Source organism: Drosophila teissieri, chromosome 3R (genome assembly GCF_016746235.2).
Source record: "Drosophila teissieri strain GT53w chromosome 3R, Prin_Dtei_1.1, whole genome shotgun sequence".
Classification (NCBI taxonomy): Eukaryota; Metazoa; Arthropoda; class Insecta; order Diptera; family Drosophilidae; genus Drosophila; species Drosophila teissieri.
In genome coordinates this window covers 5665728-5688460 of record NC_053032.1, presented here as the reverse complement: position 1 = coordinate 5688460, position 22733 = coordinate 5665728, and the positions used below count along the sequence as shown (strand labels likewise).

The 22733-nt window shown below is 41.1% G+C and overlaps 7 protein-coding genes across 7 annotated transcripts; all 7 read right to left on the bottom strand.

Annotated features, from left to right (window-relative positions):
- Positions 1 to 1918: 1918 nt before the first annotated feature.
- LOC122622308 lies at positions 1919 to 2789 on the bottom strand. Its single transcript, XM_043800682.1, has 2 exons — positions 2771 to 2789; positions 1919 to 2715 (listed from the first exon to the last, which is right to left on the bottom strand). The coding sequence occupies exons 1-2, from the start codon at positions 2787 to 2789 to the stop codon at positions 1919 to 1921; spliced, it is 816 nt and encodes a 271-aa protein (XP_043656617.1).
- Positions 2790 to 4291: 1502 nt separating this feature from the next.
- Positions 4292 to 6583, bottom strand: LOC122622307 (mucin-2). The gene is made up of 3 exons (XM_043800681.1): positions 6538 to 6583; positions 4650 to 6504; positions 4292 to 4493 (listed from the first exon to the last, which is right to left on the bottom strand). Exons 1-3 carry the CDS (start codon positions 6581 to 6583, stop codon positions 4292 to 4294), a joined length of 2103 nt encoding a protein of 700 aa, XP_043656616.1.
- Positions 6584 to 7589: 1006 nt separating this feature from the next.
- Positions 7590 to 8611, bottom strand: LOC122621932. The gene is made up of 2 exons (XM_043799950.1): positions 8296 to 8611; positions 7590 to 8110 (listed from the first exon to the last, which is right to left on the bottom strand). The coding sequence occupies exons 1-2, from the start codon at positions 8609 to 8611 to the stop codon at positions 7590 to 7592; spliced, it is 837 nt and encodes a 278-aa protein (XP_043655885.1).
- A 999-nt stretch (positions 8612 to 9610) lies between these two features.
- On the bottom strand, positions 9611 to 9922 carry LOC122622111. The gene has a single exon (XM_043800306.1). It carries the CDS (start codon positions 9920 to 9922, stop codon positions 9611 to 9613), a length of 312 nt encoding a protein of 103 aa, XP_043656241.1.
- An 836-nt stretch (positions 9923 to 10758) lies between these two features.
- On the bottom strand, positions 10759 to 12168 carry LOC122621795. Its single transcript, XM_043799772.1, has 3 exons — positions 11751 to 12168; positions 10990 to 11142; positions 10759 to 10931 (listed from the first exon to the last, which is right to left on the bottom strand). Exons 1-3 carry the CDS (start codon positions 12067 to 12069, stop codon positions 10759 to 10761), a joined length of 645 nt encoding a protein of 214 aa, XP_043655707.1. The 5' UTR covers positions 12070 to 12168.
- Positions 12169 to 13413: 1245 nt separating this feature from the next.
- LOC122620551 lies at positions 13414 to 14873 on the bottom strand. Its single transcript, XM_043798066.1, has 3 exons — positions 14632 to 14873; positions 13829 to 14034; positions 13414 to 13772 (listed from the first exon to the last, which is right to left on the bottom strand). Exons 1-3 carry the CDS (start codon positions 14871 to 14873, stop codon positions 13414 to 13416), a joined length of 807 nt encoding a protein of 268 aa, XP_043654001.1.
- A 6641-nt stretch (positions 14874 to 21514) lies between these two features.
- LOC122620552 lies at positions 21515 to 22733 on the bottom strand. Its single transcript, XM_043798067.1, has 2 exons — positions 22367 to 22733; positions 21515 to 22030 (listed from the first exon to the last, which is right to left on the bottom strand). Exons 1-2 carry the CDS (start codon positions 22635 to 22637, stop codon positions 21660 to 21662), a joined length of 642 nt encoding a protein of 213 aa, XP_043654002.1. The 5' UTR covers positions 22638 to 22733; the 3' UTR covers positions 21515 to 21659.

Genomic DNA, 22733 nt, shown 5'->3' with positions numbered 1-22733 from the left:
AAGATGAAATTTGTTAGTTTTGATTTCCAGAATCCGTTGTGTCTTTCACTTTTTACGCTTGCTTTTGCCAATAAAAACAAGAAGAGTGGCGCGATAAGCGTGGATGACCGGCGAGCGTGGATAAGCAACTGAATGAAGGTGCCGTCGCACACAAGATGCGGCCAACTTTGGGTGTTGGTAGGTGAGTTTAATCGTACAAATACAGATGCATATACATTGAGACGTGCACAAACACAAACTAACAACCACAAACTGGGAGAGAGATGGCGAGAAAGAAAGCCCACGTGACTGCCTAAAATTATGCTACAACTCTACTTACTTTTGGAATGAATTGACTAAGAGTCGGAGTAAATTCTTGCTAATCCGGATTCCGGATATCAATTTAATTTCCAATTTTTATACCCGTTACTCGTAGAGTAAAAGGGTATACTAGATTCGTTGAAAAGTATGTAACAGGCAGAAGGAAGCGTTTCCGACCATATAAAGTATATATATTCTTGATCAGGATCAATAGCCGAGTCGATATGGCCATGTCCGTCTGTCCTTTAAATTTAGATTGATAAGCAGTAATGGTAGTAAATATACAATAAAACAAGAGAGAACGCTATAGTCGAGGTCCCCGACTATCTGATACCCGTTACTCAGCTAGTGTAAGTGCGAAGGAGAGTCTTCAACACTGACAGTTTTTGGCGGTTTGTGGGCGTTAGAGTGGGCGTGGCAAAAAGTTTTTTGGCAAATCGATAGAAATTTACAAGTCTAATACAAAAATGAAAAAATATTAAAACATTTTTCAAAAGTGTGGGCGTGGCAGCTTTATGCGGTTTGTGGGCGTTAGAGTGGGCGTGGCAAAATGTTTTTTTGACAAATCGATAGAAATTTACAAGACTAATACAAAAATTAAAAAATATTAAAACATTTTTCAAAAGTGTGGCCGTGGAAGTTTTATGCGGTTTGTGGGCGTTAGAGTGTGCGTGGCAACATGAATCAACAAACTTGCGCTGCGTCTATGTCTCTGGAGTCTGTATGTTTAATCTCAACTTTCTAGCTTTTGTGGTTCCTGAGATCTCGACGTTCATACGGACAGACGGACGGACAGACGGACGGACAGACGGACAGACGGACGGACAGACGGACATGGCCAGATCGACTCGGCTACTGATCCTGATCAAGAATATATATACTTTATATGGTCGGAAACGCTTCCTTCTGCCTGTTACATACTTTTCAACGAATCTAGTATACCCTTTTACTCTACGAGTAACGGGTATAAAAATGAAATGGTTTATACCGAATAAGAACACTATATGATTAAAAACAATTAAACAATATGAAATAATATTAAGATTTTCATCAATAAACGAAGGTAAATTTGTTTCCTTTTATTATTCGATTAGTCCCATGGTCCGTTCTGAATAAGAACACTGTATGCTTAAGGCCCATAAACAATATGAAATAATATTTAAATTTTCTTTAAATAAACGAAGGTATATTTAATTTTGTTTATTCACATGGTCCGTTCTGACCCTTATACACATACTACCTACCATAGTAGGGATTCCTTTGGGGAAGTTTCATGCAGATCACTTTATAAATGGACGGGCGTACGGACGGATATTCAGATATAATAATAACGGAATATGTATACCTTAACTGGCTGCAAATGTCTTTTGATTACGTGGCAAATTTCTGGGTATAGACAAGCTTCGTAAAACTCTTTAATTAATGTAAATCTGTTTTATTAATATTTTAACCGCTTTAAAAAATCTTTTGATTTTTCGGTTTTTATTTAATATGGTTCTATCCATTTAAATACAATTGAAATACGAAATACAGAGTAAACTTTAAAAAGACTTAACCACTTAGAATATACATATAAAACTTCCAGGTATTTTTTGCTACATGTTCTTCGTTTATTAAATTAGATTGTATCATCAGTTGTTGTAGCAAAAGTTGTCTTTTCATTGGTTTCGATCGATTTTAGCACAGTATCACTTTGGTCACTGCTATCCGCCAGCAATCTTGTTGGCTCAGTGGGCATTATAGCAGGAGCTGGAGTGGTAGTGGTTGAAGTAGTTTTCGTTGTCTTTCGCCATTTTCCCATCCTATTTTTCTGGTTATCTTGGGTGACGGTCTTTACACGATTCCTGATTATCTTGTGCCAATCAGTTCCGTTGTTTGGCTGGGGAGAGCTTCTCAGTAAATTTTCCATCATCATCTCATTAAAGCCCATAGCGATTTCGCCACCAACTTTGAACTGGGGGTTCAGCATAAACGGCAGGGGATATGGTATATAAACTGGAAAAGGATAGAAGACAGGTTTGGCGGTTATGGTATTGATTGGTCCCTGGTCAATATTTGGGGAGCTCTCCATAATTCCGGGCATAAGCAATAGGTCCTGCACTGAAAATGTATGTTTTGGTTCATATTTAAGGCCAGTTTTCTGCTTCTGAGAAGGTCGCGTTTTTTTATTCCGCTTCTCTACGGAAGCCGTTGTAAATCTGTCTGGTGAAATAGTAGTTGCGGGATCTGGAAGTAGTGTGGTCTGAATATCCAGTTCCGATTTTATTGACTCCCCAAATGTTGGCCTTAATGTGGGATTGGAAAGCACAATCAGTGGAGTTTTTGGATCATCTCCGCTAGCTTTCAGCACTGCCAGCAACGGCTCACTGTGCAATTGGCTAAAACTTTGTTTTGTAAGGCATACGAGGGCTACCACTAAAAATACTTATTAAAATATAAAATTGTTAAATGCATAATTATCTTTACGTACCACTAAAAAATAACTTCATGGCGACGTTAGACAAACTGAACATATTCTTGATTTTTTTCGGTCTTTATATGTTTGGCTTAAATTGGAAAGTAGGTTACTGGTTAATCAATTTTTTTTATAATTTTGCTAATTGACAAACTAATTTCATTAGAAAATACAATTTACTATGCGATGTTCTCTGTCTACAAATGATAAAAAAAGTTAGGACCGCAAATCAGATATAATTTGTAAAAATATTGATTAATTTCTCTTTAATTATTGCATTATAAAGAATACTTAAAAATAACGGACATAGCTAGAAAGCTCTATTTTCTTGCAAAGAAAATTTCTAACTAGATTCTCAGTCTTCATTTCAAACCCCCATAGACGAACTATTTAAATGCATAGTGTCGTACTTAAATAATGAAAACCTGATGATAAATGATAGGAGCAGATGGCTTATCAGCAACTTAACTCTGCCACATACCCGGTTATCACAGAAATAGAGCTTGTAAATCATTTTGCAGTCCATAATTTCGAAAATGTTTTTTTATTGCTGAGTGAGATTCGTTTATTTTCATGGCCAATAACCATTCTTCCAGGTATTCTTGACATATAAACACAGCTTACTCTGGAAATATAAGCTAAGGCCTAGAGTTACCATAATGAGAGAACTTTAAAGTGACTTTGCAACTTCTCCTATATTTTGATAAACCTTTTATAAATCAATGTAGGCTAGAATTGGAAAGTAGCGATACACACCTCATTTAATAATTGTGTTAATTAATAAAAGGGAAACTTTATAAATAAATTTTGCAATTCTGAAGTTTGTCTGATGGCCTAGATTCCCAACGCTGACATCAATACGCGTTATAGCTATAAATTGAATTAGTTCAAAGTGTGACCCTTTTTAAAAGGTTTGTATACTCGTTACTCGTAGGGTGAAAGGATATAGTGTATCGTTGAAAAGTATGTAACAGGCAGTAGGAAGCGTTTCCGACCATATAAAGTATATATATTCTTGATCAGGATCAATAGCCGAGTCGATCTGGCCATGTCCGTCTGTCCGTCTGTCCGTCCTTATGAACGTTGAGATCTCAGGAACTGTAAAAGCTAGAATGTTGAGATTAAGCAAGCAGGCTCTCGAGACATAGACGCAGCGCAAGTTTGTTGACCCATGTTGCCACGCGCACTCTAACGACCACAAGCCGCCCAAACCTGTCGCGCTCACACTTTTGCAAACTGTTTTGATATTTTTTCATTTTTTTATTTGTATTGTAAATTTCTATTGATCTGCAGAACAAATTTTTTTCACGCCCACAAACCGCCCAAAGCTGCCACGCCCACACTTTTGAAAAAGATTTTGATATTTTTTCATTTTTTTATTTCTCATGTAAATTTCTATCGAATTGGCAAAAAACTTTTTGCCACGACCACTCTAACGCCAAAAACTGTCAGTGTTGAAGTCTCTCCCTCGCACTTCCAATAGCTGAGTAACGGCTATCAGATAGTCGGGAAACTCAACTATAACGTTTTTTCTTGTTATAATATAGGACTAATTGCTGTTGAAGTTGTTGATGACTGTGTTGTGGTAGTCGTCGACGTTGGAATTGCTGTGGAAGTTGTGGGAGACTGTGTTGTGGATGTTGTAGAGGCTGGAATCGCTGTTGATGTTGTCGATGACTCAGTTGTGGTTGTTATAGACGTTGGAATTGCTGTTGATGTTGTTGAAGACTGTGTTGTGCTTCCTATAGACGTTGGAATTGCTGTTGAAGTTGTTGGAATTGCTGTGGAAGTTGTGGGAGACTGTGTTGTGGATGTTGTAGACGTTGGAATCGCTGTTGATATTGTCGATGACTCAGTAGTGGTTGTTATAGACGTTGGAATCGCTGTTGAAGACTGTGGTGTGCTTCCTGTAGACGTTGGAATCGCTGTTGAAGTTGTTGGAGACTGTGTTGTGGTTGTCGTCGACGTTGGAATTGCTGTGGAAGCTGTGGGAGACTGTGTTGTGGATGTTGTAGACGTTGGAATCGCTGTTGATGTTGTCGATGACTCAGTAGTGGTTGTTAAAGCCGTTGGAATCGCTGTGGATGTTGTTGAAGACTGTGTTGTGCTTCCTGTAGACGTTGGAATCGCTGTTGAAGTTGTTGGAGACTGTGTTGTGGTTGTCGTCGACGTTGGAATTGCTGTGGAAGTTGTGGAAGACTGTGTTGTGGATGTTGTAGACGTTGGAATCGCTGTTGATGTTGTCGATGACTCAGTAGTGGTTGTTAAAGCCGTTGGAATCGCTGTGGATGTTGTTGAAGACTGTGTTGTGCTTCCTGTAGACGTTGGAATCGCTGTTGAAGTTGTTGGAGACTGTGTTGTGGTTGTCGTCGACGTTGGAATTGCTGTGGAAGTTGTGGAAGACTGTGTTGTGGATGTTGTAGACGTTGGAATCGCTGTTGATGTTGTCGATGACTCAGTTGTGGTTGTTATAGACGTTGGAATCGCTGTGGATGTTGTTGTAGACTGTGTTGTGCTTCCTGTAGACGTTGGAATTGCTGTTGATGTTGGTGGAGACTGTGTTGTGGTTGTCGTCGACGTTGGAATTGCAGTGGAAGTTGTGGGAGACTGTGTTGTGGATGTTGGAGACGTTGGAATCGCTGTTGATGTGGTCGATGACTCAGTTGTGGTTGTTATAGACGTTGGAATCGCTGTGGATGTTGTTGAAGACTGTGTTGTGGTTGTCGTCGACGTTGGAATTGCTGTGGAAGTTGTGGGAGACTGTGTTGTGGATGTTGTAGACGTTGGAATTGCTGTGGAAGTTGTGGGAGACTGTGTTGTGGATTTTGTAGACGTTGGAATCCCTGTTGATGTTGTCGATGACTCAGTTGTGGTTGGTATAGACGTTGGAATCGCTGTGGATGTTGTTGAAGACTGTGTTGTGCTTCCTGTAGACGTTGGAATTGCTGTTGATGTTGTTGGTGACTGTGTTGCGGTTGTCGTCGACGTTGGAATTGCTGTGGAAGTTGTGGGAGACTGTGTTGGGGATGTTGTAGACGTTGGAATCGCTGTTGATGTTGTCGATGACTCAGTTGTGGTTGTTATAGACGTTGGAATCGCTGTGGATGTTGTTGAAGACTGTGTCGTGGTTGTTGTAGATGACGGGATCGCGGTGGATGTTGTTGGCGTCTCAGTTGATGTTGGTATAGCAGTGGATGTAGTTGGAGATTGAGTTGAGGGAGTCGCCGTTGGAATCGCTGTGGATGTGGTTACCATCTCAGTTGATGTCGGTAATGCAGTAGATGTTGTTGGCGCTCCAGTTGATGTCGGTAGGGCAGTAGATGTGGTTGGGGATTCTGTTGATGTCGGTATGGCGGTGGATGTTGTTGGAGGTACTGTTGATGCTGGATCCGAAGATACGCTTGTTGGGGGCCTTGTAGACGTTTTCCTTCTTCTCCACTTTCCCCAAAACCTTTTCAGAGCGAGGTCAGTAGAAGGCTCATCATAATCTTGGTAAAATGTGTTCTTGAGCATGTTCTCAGTTTCTAATTTTACAATCGGAAGCCTATTATTATTATATATTTGTTGATTGTCATAGCTCAGTTTAATGGGAATAGGCAATTCTGAACGGAATATGTCTTTCTCTGATAGTTGGCTACTGGCACCACCTATCTGTGTTTTTAATACGTGATCAGCCTCCGCCGTACAAAAATGTATTCTTAGCATGAAGACTATCATTGCACTTGCTGAACAAAAAGAATTTTTTAGTTCTCACTCAAAAGAATATAAATTTCTTTACGTACCATAACAAATCGACGGCATGGTGATGCGAAGACGAGTGTAGTTCATGGTGATGCGAAGACAACTGTAGTTCCCTTCTTAAATTTCTCGTTTTATATGGGCAAACTTGTTCAAATTGGAAAGTTGGTCATTGGACTCTGTTTCTAATAATTCTGCTAATTAATAGACATATGAAATGTTAGCAAAAATGTTTAGAAAGGGAGACTTAAAGTAAATAAGTGTATATAAAAACTCAACTCCTTTGTTGCGAGGTGCTTATTCGATTATAACTATTTCTTCAATTGCATTTGCTCGGAGTTTTGTGTAAATACTTTTGATCAGCCGAGACGATTTAGCCATGTTGTCTCTCTGCCTGTGTCTATGTCTTTGGAGTCTGCATGCTTAGTCTTAACTCAATATCTGATAGTTCCTAAGATCTTGACGGACTGGCAGACAGGCAAAACGACGGATAGACAGACATAGTCAGATCGACTCGGCTAGTTATACTTATTAAGAATACATTCATGTTACTTACTAGGAAACGGCTCCGCCTGCATTTTACATACTTTTTACCGAATCTAGTATACGAATCTAGTATCAACGAGTAACGGGAATATAAATTAATTATATATTAATTAAAATAAATTAATTATATAAAGGACTTAAAGGGCTTTGCAATTCGTGGACGTTAGAGTGGGGGTGCTGAAACTGTTGTTCCCATTATAATTATTAAAATAAAAACAAAACAAAAAAATATTTTTCAAAACATATTTTAAATTTGTGGGCGTAAAGGCCTTTTATTAAAATCTTGGACATATTAGGCGCCCCAGATATCTGACTTCTGATTATTATTTAGAAATAACTATATAGGTATGTAATTTATAATATCGGTAAAATTCTTTTCAAAGAATCTAGTTACGGGTATGAAATAGACTAACGCATTTGAAGTGTTAAAATTCACACATTAATACTAAAACAATTACATTGTATGCTATTGTATTGTGTTTCTTAGGGTACAATAAATTAATAAATTATTATTATTAGGTAATGATACTGTCGGTTCTTTCTTAAATTATTAGATTTGGTTTGCTGATTGATCCGCTCTCAGGGACCTAGCATATCCTCCGTAGCCAAAGCCACTGGCAGTACCACCACCACCGCCTCCTGCGGCAAAGTGGGGACTGTGTGAATGACCTCCATCCTCGTGAGTGACCGAATGCGAGTGGCTGGAGGTGTAAATTGGCTTAGCCACAATCTCGTATGTGGTGGACTTTCCCCCGCCACCGGCCAAGCTCTTAAGACCGAGGACTCCAGACAGGGTTAATGCCATTAAAGCTGTCATTAGAGCCTTTCCGGCCATCAAAGCGATGGCTCCGAGGCCCATAGCCATAAGCATTCCCTTCATCATGACTCCAGCCGCCACCAGGGCCTCCAACCCTCCTTTCTTGCCGAACTTGTGCTTGCGACCTTCTACGAGGGACTTGTCATCCAGCAGGCGAAATCGGAGAAACCGCGTTTTCAGAAGGTTTTCTACTTTGGCCACTATATAGCCATTCAAGCGAGTGCTCGGGTCACTGGGATAGCTGCGAGCAACTTCTATATATAAATAAAAATTGATAATTAAGTTGGAATGCACTCTGTGAACGATAGCTAATTTAGTGATTAACGACACTATCGTTTATAATGGTAAAAACTAATACACTGCAAATTAGGTACAAGAAAGCCTGTGGATTTCATGTTCTTATTTGTAAAATAATATTTTTATGTTTTGCATAACGTACCTGCCATGAGCTCCGATGTCTTGAGTTCGGTGGCATTCTCATCCTTGACCACACTGATTCCAGGCAAAATGTTTAGTTCCTCCTGTTCGGCGAGCTTTTCCATGATCTTGACAAACTCGATCTTAAGGCACATCCAACTGAGCGAAGATGGTTCACAGCCACTGAGAAGACCCTCTGCCCTTTGGGGGTTTTTAATGGTTTCCGGAGAACCTGCAGGTACTTCGGTAGGCTGGACACTGGCAGCCGTCACGTATTTGCACATAAAGGCGAATAGAGCCAAGTAAAAAAGATATTCCAGGGTCTTGGTCAGCAACATCTTCGCTATCTACTGCAGTGGGGACTGTTTGAGAGACTGCATCATCTCGATTTTAAGGCCTTTGCTTTTATACACGCTGCCAACGTTTCCATTTCCATTCCCATTTCCCTTTCACCAAACCGTATTCCGTCCGCACTGGGGCCTTGTGCTTTTCTAATTACCGAAACGATTTGTGGTCGAAATTCTTCCCAGCGTCAGTCAGCTGAGTCCAACTGGGCGGCACTTTCGCTTTCCTCTGCAGCAGCGGTGGCGTCAGTCTTGCGAAACGGCTAATTCTGTCACCAAAAGTTCCAGCCAATGAATTTCCCAAGAGTCCGAGAAGAAAACTCTCCCAAGCTCGGGAATTCAGGTAATTACAAGTGCTTGATAAACGTCGCGTGCCTCGGACCTTCATAAATTAAGACCCAACATTATGCCTGCCTAACTGGGACTAACTAACAATTCATTGTTAATTATTACTCCATTTTCATTTGAGTCTTGACCAGCGTCGTTTTGCTACTTTCTTTGCTCGTATTGCCCATGAAAAAATGTATCTTTCCACGCCGAGAATGCCCTCATTAATATTCAGATTACATGCAGTGCTAATGACCAATTGGTTGGGCGACTTTTGATTTTCGCTTTTTGCCCAGCAGGTATTTTATTTACCCATCTAAATTTATAGGGGGTGTTTGGAACGATGTAATCTATTCCGGTAAACACTGCTACCTTAAAAACGTTGTGTTTGTGCTTATTAAGACAACCCACTTGTTATTTTCGTTGGAAACAATAGTGGTTTTTATATATCCTTATAGGATATCGTCTATCCATTTGCCGGGGCATGAACTCTTCTTTTAATATACAAGTAATATTTAATATACTTTCAGTTTTATTGAAAATGTGGACAAATAAGTTCTGGCATAAAAAAGTGAATTTAAATAAATATTAAATATCTAAGTACGTGGTAATCTTTTAGGTACTGATCGTTGCTGCTTGTGGTCCTTCTAATTTTTTTTATGGAGCTTATCCTGCTGTACTCTTGGTCGTTGTGGTTGTAGTTGTGGTCCACTTATTCCTGAATTTTTCACCAAATCTTTCGAAAAATGTCGTTCCATTGTTATTGAAAGGCGGGAATCGGAGCTGAACAGCATTTTCTGCTTTTTCCACAACAGGGGCTGCTTCAATAGGCTGCTCGGTGTTCACGGCATTAATTTCTGTTGGTAGGGGATTCCTATCATCCTCGACAGGAAGTGCCCAGGCCAAGGATACCAACAGGCCAACGATCAGGGCAAATTTAATCTGACAGCCAATGAGTTTGTTGCTTAAGGTGTTCATATTGATTCTGTTGACTTTTGGCCAGCACGAGTGGTGTTTTTATACCAACGACAAGTGGGACATTTGATTAAAAATCAATTAGCAAGTTGGCGCAAAGAAATTCGCGGCCCCAAACTCACTTTGCTAATATAATTAAGCGGAAATATTTCTGCACAAGGTTTTTGTTTTTGCAAGACGTTCAAGGAAAGTGTTTAAATAGAAGCAAGAGATACAACTTTTTTACATATTTCACGTTCCTAATGTCTTTTTAAAAAACACCTTTGAGTCCCAATCAGGAAGCTTTTAGCCGGTAATATACTTGTACTTTCATTCCACTCCTCCGACTCGGGCAAAAGGTTTAAAGAGTGTTTGGTTTTGCATTTGATGAATCATTTTTATTCAATTGCTTTAAGTTTTCTGAATAAATACTTAGTAAGTAAGCTCTTTAGCAGGCATAATCTTCGTTGCTTTCGATGAACCTGAGTGACGTGTACGACCGCCAAGAGACATGGATTGGGAGATATGGGGCAATAAATATGGTGCAATCATTGATTGACCGTAGTATCCTTAAGCATTGTCATTTGGGCTAGCCAAGGGTCGAGGGACCGTTTCAATAGTTCTCTTTTTTAAAATTTTTTTTTTGGTATGTCGCAGCTAACTAACTAAATGGAACTAAATAATTATTGACTACGAATTAGACCATTCTTCAGCAAAGTCTTAGATGGAAAGGTTGAGGAAATGGGTGTGAATTGGGAGGAAGTTGAAGAAGGAAGGCGCTTTGGTAGGGTAAGATATAGCAGGTGAAAAATTCAGGCTAGTACAGAGTGGGATGGATGGGTCGGTGTGTGTTTTCCGGCTTAAAAGGGCTGAGCCAGGCCATAATGGTTGTAGGCCAGATCGGCGGCTCCTGCCTGACCATTGCGACTCCAGTCGGAGTGCACGATATCGGCGTTCAGTGGGCTGCCGGTGATGTAAGCAGTGGTGATGTGTTCCTTCTTCTTGGCCAGCAGATCCTTGAAGAAGGTGGCACCTGTGCGGGAAATTCCGGTTAAAAGTGCTATTCCTGAGATCAGTAAAAGCAAACTCACCAGCCAGGATGAGAGCCAGGAAGGAAATGGCCAAAGCCTTCAACGAGATGAACTTGATGATGGTGAACATAATCTTGACAACGACGGCCTTCTTCAGCTTCAAAGCCAGAAGAAGGGGCAACAGCATCTTCTTCATGCGCTTGCTGCGGGACTCTGTTTTTTTCCGGGGGGGAGAAAGTAAAGAGAAAGCATTATAGCAATGCTCCTAAAAGTATTCAACGCCTGGCAGTCTGCAGTCGAGTGAAAGCTTTCACTTCGCTTCTCGTCAGCGCAACTGAGTATGCTAGTAGTTTTGATTTTGGCAGTTGGCTTCAAGCACAGCAGAGTGGACCTTAGTACTTTTAGCCTTTGTTAGTGTTTGGTTCAAGTATTCGTGATGTGTGTTTGTATTAGTTGTTTTATAATTAATTTTTTTATTAAGTTCTGCAAAATCATAGGCAAACGTGCGCATCAGTGATTAGCTTTATTAAACCATCCGTTAAAAATAGGAACGACTTAAGAGCCTGGATGGTTTGGCATGCGCACGTTTGCCTCTGATTTTGCAGAACTTAATAAGCAAATGAATAAAAAATTAACTAATTATAAAATAACTAATACAAATCAATTCAAAGTTCTTGGCTATCAGCTTAGGTATTTTATACCATTCTATCGATTTGTGAGACGTACAAAATATAGTTATTCAACGAATACTTTTAATAATTTGTTTTCCTCTTAGTGTAAACAAATACACTATATTTTTCGAGAAAGCCAAGATCACTTACCATCCATGGCGCGTCCGGTGTACTCATTCTCGGCGTTCTCCTCCTGCTCATCACCGGAGAAGGAGAGGTTCAGCTCGTGAGTCTCCAGATAGCGTTCGGCACGGTCGTCGAAGGACTCGACGGCCTTGGATGCACCGAAGCTGCGGCCCGTCTCCGACCGGTCGATCCTTAGACCGCCGAACAGCGCGACGGACTCCTCACCGTCCAGGCGGTTCAGCATGTTGACCAGGTCCCGCTCGGTGTTGTCCTGGGAGGGAAGGGCCATGGAGCCGCAAACAAGGCCGGCCAGCAGAACAGCATATACGAATTTCGCGCACATTTTGATTAGCACTTGGGGGTGTCTTGACTTTGAGTGGGTTATAATCCTTGGGACGGCTGCCTGGAGCTGGTGAGTGCTGCCGATGTGAACGGGAATCGCTTTGTGATTAATTGAATGCACTGTCCCCGCGTTTTATACAATTTCGATTCGACGTCGATTGACCAATTTTGTGGCTAGAAATCGCGTGGCAGGCCAAAATCCAAAACGCACCGCTCGCCACTGCAATAACAATAACAATACCAAACGGCAATACCAAAATTCCAAAAACAATTTATGCATAGCATATGCGTATGCTACCTGGCCGGCAGTTTCTTGACCATATTTCCACGCACGTCGCGATGTCAACGAAAGGGAAGTGGCCAGTGGTCGGCCGGCTGAATAATATTTTTGTATATAGCATACATATATTTTATATAAGCAAGTGGCCCGATTTCGGGTGCTCAGCCGTTATCCGTATCCCAATTAGCATTCAATAGAGTCGCCGAGGCTACGTGTTCGGATTGCCTGTGCCAGATTCTTGGCCGGTTGTTCCTCTCCATTAGCTCCATTAGGGCTCGCGGTGGAGAGGAGATTATAGTAGTGGATCTTTGAGACCCACCCGTATTTGGTATGCCCCGCCGGTGGTGACTTAATGCACAGTTTGGCCCAGTTAGTTACTATGTTGCTTTCAACGCTTTCGATTTCATTCTCCTATTGTCAAATGGCGTTCGTGGCTTGTTTTCTATTTCAATTGCTTCTAAATCTTCCTGCGAAAGAAAGCTGAATTGTAGCACATCGCCGCATATATCTCTTTTCAATTCAGCATGTGACACTTTTATGAGCATAAGTAGAAAGTTTCTGTCAAACAATTAACATGCCGAGCGGCCGTCACATGGCCACTAGAAACTCCAATTATGAGCAGGCCACAAACTTGCCAAATACTAAATCCCCAGCTTATCAGTTATTTTTTTCGACGTTTTTCTGTATTCTTTTGGGTTTTTTTTTGGTGTTCAGCAACAGAACCTGCCACAAGTTTTAATTGCCAGCCGCAAACTTGTTGCCGCCCAGTAAGCAAAGTTCCACATATTTGTTTTGGGGTCTGTCAGTATTTCAATTAAGCCCTGGGAAACTGGGAAAGTCTCTGGCCACAGGTAAGAACTACCCACGTGCATGGATTTGCGGATTATATTTTGTTGTGTTTTTTCGGGTGCAATGCTCTTGGTTTTATTCAAACATTCGACTTGACTTGCGGGTGCTGTGTGCGTGGTGTGTCAATAAATTAGTTAATTACATTTCGAATAAATTACTACAGACTAAAGGTTTCAAAACGAAGGCACATCTGTTGGAGCTGTCTCCCAGCCGCTTCTACTGCTGCTGCTGGCCGGCGTAGGCTAACTGCTGGGCATCGGACCCATCTTCGCTAATGCTGCGGGCATAGGGATAGGACGAGGAGGCTCCCGAGCTCCATCCGGCGCTGGCGGGAGCGGACCAGGCGTTTGAGTTGTAGGCTCCGGCGAAGGAGTTTCCTCCAAACTTGTTGCCAAATCCGCTCAGCAGGCGGGAGCCGCCGACCAAGATGGCCAGGAAAAAGGCCAGCTTGGCCACGATCACGGCCTTGAACGTCAGCAGGGCCAGGAAACCGAGCACCAGGGGAATGACGGCGAACAGCTTTGCGCCAATGGCCAGAGCCACGGGTCCCAGCATCTTCTTGATCTTGCCACGACCTGTGATTTGATGTTATGTAACTATGTTATATAATATATTCCAACTCAAAACCCACCTTCATCGAGGGCACGAGCCACCTGCTGGGTGGTCTCAGCGGGCAGCTTGAACTCCAGGTTGTGTGTGCTCAGGAAATCGGCGGCGCTAGAGACGGCCAGATCCACTAGACGACCAGTACGCTCATCGGCATTCTGGGGTAGCTCGGCATAGACATCCTGCTCGCTCATCGATTTTCCAGTGCGGGAAACGGGACTGGCGGGATCTCTGAAATGATATTGTAATTTATAATCACATTTTTACATTTACTTAACTTTTATGGTGACTTATTTCCCGAATGACGCCAATGGTGTATTGTACTGCTAATTATTTTCTTCTCATCTTTTTTGGAATGATGTAAGAAATGGTTCGTGGAGATTCATATTTTTTAGCATTAATTATAAAGTATTTGGCCTTAGCCTTGGCTCACGAGTAAAATGTATATATTGGCTTAGACCCCTAAAAAGAAAGGTATCCGAATTTCTTCCTTTGTAAAATCGTTTCTGCAGTATGTCACAACTGTTGATTTGTCTAATGTTTGGAAAAGTTTGACATTTTTCTCGTATATCTGCCAACCCAAAAATCTGCCTAACTTAATAACTAATTTCTCCAAATTTATTTTTAATATTCTCGTCTATATAGATAGCTCTCCTACAGATCTCGATATCGTAATTTCTTTTTAAGTAGCTTTCCTAGTCAGCTTTATGATGCAACCACTACTTTAACTAGCACGGATTAAAGATTTTATAGGGCACATTCTGTTTTCGGTTTCGGTTTGATTTTTGTTTCAAGAACCAAGCACTTTCACTGTCGACAAACACACACCTCTGGAAGGTGACTCCACTGGCCAGCTCGATGTTGTTGCTCCTAGCGGCGCGGTTGAGGGCGGTGATGCCCTTGACGGCCAGGCAGGTGGCCATGTCGTCACTCTCCAGACAGGCGCCCAGATACCGGGCGGCCCGACCCAGGGTATTGTCGCCCTCGACCCGGTTGTCTTGAACACTGGGCGCGGCGAAGGCACAGCTGGCCGCCAATAGGGTCACACAAGCGAGGGCAAACACTTTCATTTTCGATCGATTGGTTTTAGAACACGGTTAATCCTTGCAAATATAGCTGATCCGGGGCTTCGATTCTGTAGATCGGGCTGCTTCTCTGAGGGAGCGCTGAGATGAGTTTGATGTATGCGTCTCCGGACATCTAGCCTTATATATTGGGCCGCAGCTGCTCTGTCGACGTCGCAGTCGGTGCGCATTACAAAACAATTTAAAAGTAAATTAAATAAGGCCTGGCGAGAGACAGCGGAAGTTATGGCCGAGACGCGAAAAGAGCGAACTCCGAATTGGAGACAGGGCCCAAAAAAGAGTCAGAGTCGCAGCCGCATAAATCTAGAGAACGGCGGGGAAACAAAGTCAACTTGTTTGTTAAGTGAACATGTTCATTTCGGGCTGCCTTTTTTCTGCAGCGCCGCTCTGGCGACGTCATTATCCGTCAACGTTGACGTCGCGGAGAGAGAAACTCGTACTTGGACCTGGTCTTGGTCTTGGTCTTGGCCATTGGGCAAAAAGGGGCGCCCTGCAGTAAACTGTCGGCCTATTGGCTAAGGTCTGCACGGCGACAAAAATTGGCTTACATAACCAAGGTGGTCCATGGTGTCACTTATAACCGCATTTCTTGCGTTGTGTTGAGCCCTAAAAGGTCTCAGATTATTGAAACGAAAATGGTGTTCATTTAGAAGCTAATTGGTATATAGTTGGGCACAATTGTAAACATGTATTATGAAATTATGTGAATTAGCGTTTAGGACTGAAAGTATTACTTACTTGTTCCTTAGAACAAGGACATTATTTACAATAACCGCATCATGACAACAATGATAACATCCCAAATTACTTCGATATTGAATGGTACAGAATAAATCAGTCGCTTAGACTGTTATTAAAAGTTAATATCCCATAACCTGTATTTAAGCGAAGCGTAATCGTGAACATTTATATAATTTATTAAAATAATTGATAATTAATTTATTGATACATAATAACCATAATATATTTTATTTTATATTAAAACATAGATTCATTTTGTAGATGCAAAATAATTAATTTTCAAATTTTTAAGACAACCAAGGGATACTTCTCATCATCAGAAAGCACATTTAGGCTTTAAAGGTCTGAAGATCAAAAATACCACAGAAAATGTTTTTACAAAAAGACAATGACTCTGCATTTTTTCGCGGTGTAGGTGGTCTAAGCGTGAGCATGGGCTTTGGGCCTGCATGAACACGCCCTCAATGAAGCTGGGGCCTTGGTGTTTACCAGAGGTCTGAGCCCTCGGCTGCGCGTTTGCGCCCAGCTTTCATCCGACTCTCGCAATGCCCAAGTCACATATTTGCTAATTTACTGACGCTTCTTAACCGATCCGGTTGCCGTATATTTCACGTATATTTCAGCCCATTTATGAACGCAAAAATGTGTTTTTCTCTTTCTCCGAAATAAATGGGTCAGTTTTATTTGCCGTAGTTGCTTTTATTATTGTTAGGATATGGTGAAATAGTGTTTAGCACTTCAATGATTGTACCTGAATGTGTGGCGAATGTGTCTATGTGGTAATAATTGAAAGTTAAGTGGGCTGTGTGGGTGGAGCAGGGGGTCAATGATAAGTTTTTGCCGGCATTTCTATAACAAGCTGAAAGGAATTTTTTTGGAGTAGTTTGAGGAACTAACAGACAGTATGTATGATTAATATTTTGTATTGTGTTTGGGGCAGGTGCTTTGCCTTTTATATTTAGGTGAATGATTCGGTGACTGTTTTATTTCTTACTAGTTCGTCTTTTCAGCTGACAAGGATAATTTCATTTGCATTCCTTAGGGCATATTAGAATTCATTTGATATCTATATCTCAAAAGCCATTTCCAATAAAAGCCTAAAATAAGTGTGAGAACTTGGTAGAATTTGAACGGCTACCTTCTTTAGAATTCTGCAAGCAACACGCAAATGTATCTATGACTAAATCTGCACTCAATTCTACAACGATAAAGTTTCTCCAGCGACCTGAGACATTTCTTCAAGTCCATCAAATGGCAGTGTGAATTTTATGATTCATCCACTCAGGCATCCATCTATCGATGATTTTCCCAGTCACGTTCTGCTATCGCGGCCTGCATTGTGGCCATTTATGTTGCTAGCCGAGTTTCTCTGCCTCCACTGCATCGTAAAACCCTGCGTTTCCGACAAAAGATCTCTATAAAATCGAAACAACTTCAATTTTTGGCAGCAACAAAATTTGTATTTTTATTATCCCGCAGCAGCTTATTAAAGGCAGTTCATTCAGCAGAGGGGAAAAAACGGCCTCACTCACTTTCATTTATATTACAACGAAATGCGACACTAAATGTGGCCTGCCCTCAATGTTGTTGCCGTGTTTTTGTTGCTAGTGTTGTTTTTCTGTTGTTGCCTTGCTTATTGTTATTGCCGGCTGATTGTTGCTCGGCAAACCAGCCGCGGGCGTCGGCTTGTCACACGCTGCGTATGAGTGACACGCCTTTATTTTCGGTTATTGTTTTAGCCGCGTAAAACGGCCAAAAGCGGCCCGAAAAAAGAAAGTGTGCTAGGCATGCCTTATTGGGCATATTTCGCCCCATGATTCACCTGCTGCGTCAATTTGCATAGTTCCGCAGAGTCCGATTGCATTGCGGCATTTCATTCATGGTGATGAAGATGATGCTAAACCACATGCCAATGGCTTGGCTCATACGCGATCCACTTTTTTGCCTTCATTCATTTATACGATTCGCGTCATCGTCGTCGTGTTCGTGAGTGAAAGTTATGTAATTTCGGCGTAAAACCAAAATTTTGCAATCTGCAGTGCTCACTGCTAAACCGGATGAATCGGCGGATAAACGCCTGGGGACCTCCAACGCGCAGCCAATAACGTGTCGGGTTTTATTACCCGCCTAACTGTCAAATCAAACAAAATTTCTAAATGCCAATCAATAAACAATTTCTCTTTTCCTCGTTGCGGCTTTTTGGTTTCTGCCACCAAGAACTGTCAGTGTTGCACACAAAAAAGAGTTTCAAAATGTTAAAGGATTTATGTTAATCATAGAAAAAAATTAAATATAATTTACCATTTCGTTTATAGCTTACCATATTATTACAAACAAACCATTTTAGGATAAGATAAAAGGTCTAACCTAAGTAGTAAGTTTAAAACTTCTGGGAAAGTGTTAAAATTGTGTATTTTTAAATTCCAATTGTTAAATATTACAAATAAAATGCATTCTTTTATACAATACATTTATTCAGTGTATTTATATTTTTTTCCGAAACCGTACCCTCCATTTAATGCGTTTCTGACAGCAGCCTGTTGGACATTTATTATTTACACAAAGTCAATTAGCTCCGTTTTATTTGTGCGCTTTTCGGTTTGTGATTTGTTGCTGGACGTCGCTCAATTAGCCGGCAACAAGTTGCCATAAATCGATACTCGCTTTCCTCCCACTCGGGCCATGTGGGTGTGGTAGGTTGGCCATCCGACTATCCGTCGAGCTCTCTTTGGCCCAAGTGTGTTTGCTTTTCAAATTAGCCTGCTCGATTTGCGTCGAGTTTCGAGGCTTTGCAGGCTCGTTTTTATATTTTTGGGCGGCGAACGTTCTACTGACCCACATGCGTGCGTTTTTATCGAATATCAGCCATCGGAATGCCAGCGGCATTACTGGAATTCCAACGCAATGGGAGAGAAAAAAATCGACGGAGCGGGGAACACTGCACAGAGCATATATTGGGTAAGAGATAGAAATTTATTTCTATCGAGTCGGAATTTAAACTGTAAACCCTGAAAACAATAACATTATTCCAATGATTTGATGGAATTTAAAATAGAAATAAATAGAAAGACTATCTATAGTCCTAGCATCCCACAAATTTTTACAAGAATGAGCATTGGCAACGCCACTGTTTTTGTTTTAATACTTTGTCCTTAGCCGTGGTGCGAAGCTAATCGAACTTAAACCTTCCGCCTACTTAAAATGTTTGAAAATATTCGCAGGTTAATTGTTTTTATAAATAGCTTGACAAGTATTTCCTTTATTTTAAATCTTGTTGATTTAAAAAGCTTATACCATAGGTTCCCAAGTTCAGGGAATTCTTAAATTAGGGGTTTGCATCTCTACCAAACACAGTCACACAAATTTCGTCATCCGCCGCAAATACATAATTCATTCCCATCTGCAAACACAAAAGTATCCGAACCTCAACCAAATTATGTCTTTTTAAGCTTTTTGGGTTAAGCGCTAAAATGCCGTCAGGTGAAATTGATTTTCTTTTCATTTGCGCAAATATGAAATGTCAATATTGTGCGTACCCGTTGCTGTCATTGTCGCTCGGCTGAGAAAGTGCAACGCCAACATAAAGCGTTTTCCATGCGTTGAGCGGATATATCCATATATATAAATATATATAAAGTTTTCTTTGGTTCGGTGCTAGTTATGCTATTTTCATTTAAAAAATGCATAGCCATTTCCTGCGGGCACACTCCGGTTCAAAGGCAAAACAAATTTAATTCACTGCCACGAGAGCCATTTGGGAAGGCGACTTTTATATATATTATTTATACACTTGTAAGGGGTAGTCAAGCTCATCACATGATTGAACATCTAAAACAATTTCTTAAATTGTTCAGTTTACTTGCACAATTTTTAATGCATTTTGGCATGCATACTAAGTAGATTTTATAATAATTTTATATTCCTTATGAAGCTAAAGTAAAATTTGTGTTTCTAAACCATTAAATGATAAAAACATAAATTTTCTTGCAGTCATTTTCATTTATGACAAGATGAACTTAGCTTTCAAACAAAAAAGCTCTAACATAACTCTGGTAAAATAAATAAATAATTTAAGACCACAGGGTATTTTAAATTCCGGCTTCCCGAACCTACCCTTTTTTTCCATTTTTGCCGGCTACAGAATATGACAAAGTGCGCCTGTGGGATTACTTTGAGTCCGGGCTCAGGCCTAAGTATCGGCGCTTTGTTTAACCCATCTGGCTGGGCCAAAAGAAAGTGAAATTGATGACACAAATGCGCAGACAACAAATACGAAGCGGTGTCTATGCTAAATGGCCTGGTTAAGTAATCTCGTGAGAGCCGCAAACATTGCGCAGTCAGCGAAGCTGAGAATGTTGTTAATAGCCAAGGTAGAGATGCGATGACAAAGGCCGCCCGATGTTTTCCCTTCGCCTTCCCCTTCGCAACCATTTTCCCTAGTTTAATTGACAAGCTCTCCGGTCTCAACTTCACTTTCAACGTCTCACTTAGAAAGAAAGATACGCCCTGTTGTTGATCGATCTTTAGATACGCGACAGGCATGCGCATACCGGGTCGCGTATCTGCTGTCTTGTATCTTATGACTTCCAACTGCTGATGTATCTATGGGGCGCCCCTGCCACACTTGCAATTGTCTATTTGCTTTTGGCGCCCTACAACTTTCACTTGGGGCGCGGAAGCAGAGGTGCAATTTGCGTAGGCTGCTGAAATCAATTCAGGCAACCATGACGCCATTGCACATAATTATATTAGGATCCTCATTTGTGTTCAGCATTTGTGGCCTGATTTTGTTTAAGCTAAATGATAATAAATTGATCTTTTAAAAGGTTATTTTAAAAACATTATCAAAATGCTTTGAGCTGTATGAGAATAATCTGAACATTTTTGAACGCTCTTAGAATTTAGTTTTCCGGGTCAAATAAACCGACTTAAAAGTAGGACTTGAATGATATTTTTTACTTCATTCTGTGCATATTAAGTATCCAATGTTTTAAGAATAATCGGAAAAGTGAGTAAAGCTTGCTTAAGCAAAAACTTTTAGTTTTGGAATTTCTTTTTAAAAGGCGACTAAGTTGAAGGAACCGCTTCCGACCCAATAAGGCATAAATATTCTTGTTTAGAATCACTAGCCCAGGCGAATAGGAAATTTCCGTATATCCTCACATCTGTCTGTCCGACCGTATGAACGCCAAGGTCTCGGAAACTATAAAATCTAGAAGGATGGGTCTAATGGGTAATGATAGTATAACAACTCGACTATAGCATTCTTCCTCGTTTTTCAATATAGTTTGATTTTTTGGAAAATATATGCAAATGTATTGCTTTCTTTTTTTTTTAAGTCTTGAGTTGTCCATACTTTATCTTTTACTCGTGCAGTCGACGACTTTATGCCACCTAAGTCGTGAATCGTGGCTCTTTGTTGCACTGGCTGCAGCCCGATGATTGATTTGTGTCAACCAGTTTGTTGACTTTGCATTTCGGTCGTGCTCTTTACATAAGTCCCTCCGTCGATTGTCGGCGTTTATTGCAACAGGCACTTGCGGAAGTGCCGCAGCCAAAGCTACGACATTGCTGGCTTAGGGACTGGCTGGGCACTGGTCGATGGTTTGGGTTTTGGTGGGATTTGAGGGCTGGCCGACGGTGCGCATGCGCAATAAACCGTTATACATTACGGAACCGCGGTGCTGTTAATTTTTGCGTTGCGGGTACACGGCGGAAATCGTCAACGGGTCGGATACGTAACGTCGTCAAAGTCGGGCGAGTCATGTGCTAATTAATCGTTGATGAAGTTGGGAGTTACGTGGCCCTGTTTGTCTATTGGCATAGTGTTGAACGGAAAACTGATGTTTGGTCAAAATGTAATGATTTCAAATTAACGCTACATTAACATTTGCTATTTACATTTATTCCTATAAACCAAGAGCTGCGGTCTTGCCTTTTACTTGTGCAACATTTGACAGGCATTTTGTTTTGCAATACTTTCAATAAAATTAGCTTTTTTCAGTACTCTCACACTTGTTTCAAACTAACCTATAAAAATGGCTTATAAAGGTTGTCGAGGTTATGGTCTTTGGATACCAAAGGTATAAAGGGCTGTCGAATGGGTATCCAACTGCTTCCACTTGTAGACAAATCACTGCCGTGTAATCCTTTAACTAGTGGTGCATGAGAGTGAACTATCTCCAGACGATCGTGTGCATGTCCTCCAGACAAAATCCATTTCAGAGCCAAAATACCGGATGTGATCAATGCGATTTTGCCCATGACAAACGATGAGGTCGAAAGCGCCGTCAGCCATTTCAGGACCAAGGGTAACAAAACCATTTTGGCAACGGCTACAGCTGCTAGAAGCGGGTATACCATTTTCTTGAGCTTTTTTTGCTTCTTCTGCTTACCGCGACCTGCGATATAAAAATCGTAACACAATCAAATACAAATCATAAATTGTTAAATAAACAAATTAGCTTAACACTAATCGTTGAACGTTTAAAAAGGAAAGAGATATATTAAAATGGTGGGGAATGTATAAATATGCCAGTTGAGATCAACCTTCTCTTCCTTATAGAAATGGTATTGGGTTTATGATGTATGAGATATATAAACAAAGATTAATATAAAATTGCACGAGAACAGTATTAATAGTAAATAGTAAATATAGATTTCGTGGTTCTTTAAATTTTAGGTTGCCCTTAGCAGGAACTTTTTGAATATGATTGAGGAAGATGACTTTTACCCACCTTCGGTAGACCACGTCTCCAGCATCTTGTTTACCGCTTCTGGGCTCAGATCGTCTCTGATCAGGCTGTGCAATTGTGTTTCGGCCATCGATAGCCACTGTCGCTCGACCCGCTGCCGCTCCTCAGCGGCATCTTCCTGCTCGGCATCCTGCTCGACGGCGGCCACGATTGCACCACCCATCTGCACCACCGGCGGAAGGGTGTGCGCTCTTCCGAAGGACACCAGCAGGACCAGGTGAAGAACGGCGATTGGGATCGAAGTTCTGAACATGTTTACACCGTTGCACCGTTCTCAAAAGACTGAACAAAAGTGGGCACCCATTGAAGTCTACTACTGGGGCACTCTTTTCGTTGCAGTCCGCTGCAT

What these genes read in the sequence shown, in the direction of transcription:
- LOC122622111 (XM_043800306.1), bottom strand. Translation starts at nt 9,922, where the DNA reads ATGAACACCTTAAGCAACAAACTCATTGGCTGTCAGATTAAATTTGCC.
- LOC122620551 (XM_043798066.1), bottom strand. Translation starts at nt 14,873, where the DNA reads ATGAAAGTGTTTGCCCTCGCTTGTGTGACCCTATTGGCGGCCAGCTGT. An exon ending in AGTGGAGTCACCTTCCAGAG is followed by an intron (nt 14,035 to 14,631) that starts GTGTGTGTTTGT and finishes ATATCATTTCAG; the next exon opens with AGATCCCGCCAGTCCCGTTT. An exon ending in GGCTCGTGCCCTCGATGAAG is followed by an intron (nt 13,773 to 13,828) that starts GTGGGTTTTGAG and finishes ATCAAATCACAG; the next exon opens with GTCGTGGCAAGATCAAGAAG.
- LOC122621932 (XM_043799950.1), bottom strand. Translation starts at nt 8,611, where the DNA reads ATGTTGCTGACCAAGACCCTGGAATATCTTTTTTACTTGGCTCTATTC. An exon ending in GACATCGGAGCTCATGGCAG is followed by an intron (nt 8,111 to 8,295) that starts GTACGTTATGCA and finishes ATTTATATATAG; the next exon opens with AAGTTGCTCGCAGCTATCCC.
- LOC122621795 (XM_043799772.1), bottom strand. Translation starts at nt 12,069, where the DNA reads ATGTGCGCGAAATTCGTATATGCTGTTCTGCTGGCCGGCCTTGTTTGC. An exon ending in CACCGGACGCGCCATGGATG is followed by an intron (nt 11,143 to 11,750) that starts GTAAGTGATCTT and finishes GGAAAAAAACAG; the next exon opens with AGTCCCGCAGCAAGCGCATG. An exon ending in CCTGGCTCTCATCCTGGCTG is followed by an intron (nt 10,932 to 10,989) that starts GTGAGTTTGCTT and finishes TTTCCCGCACAG; the next exon opens with GTGCCACCTTCTTCAAGGAT.
- LOC122620552 (XM_043798067.1), bottom strand. Translation starts at nt 22,637, where the DNA reads ATGTTCAGAACTTCGATCCCAATCGCCGTTCTTCACCTGGTCCTGCTG. An exon ending in GGAGACGTGGTCTACCGAAG is followed by an intron (nt 22,031 to 22,366) that starts GTGGGTAAAAGT and finishes TTTATATCGCAG; the next exon opens with GTCGCGGTAAGCAGAAGAAG.
- LOC122622307 (XM_043800681.1), bottom strand. Translation starts at nt 6,583, where the DNA reads ATGAACTACACTCGTCTTCGCATCACCATGCCGTCGATTTGTTATG. An exon ending in CATGCCGTCGATTTGTTATG is followed by an intron (nt 6,505 to 6,537) that starts GTACGTAAAGAA and finishes CTTTTGAGTGAG; the next exon opens with AACTAAAAAATTCTTTTTGT. An exon ending in TCTACAGGAAGCACACCACA is followed by an intron (nt 4,494 to 4,649) that starts GTCTTCAACAGC and finishes GTCTATAGGAAG; the next exon opens with CACAACACAGTCTTCAACAA.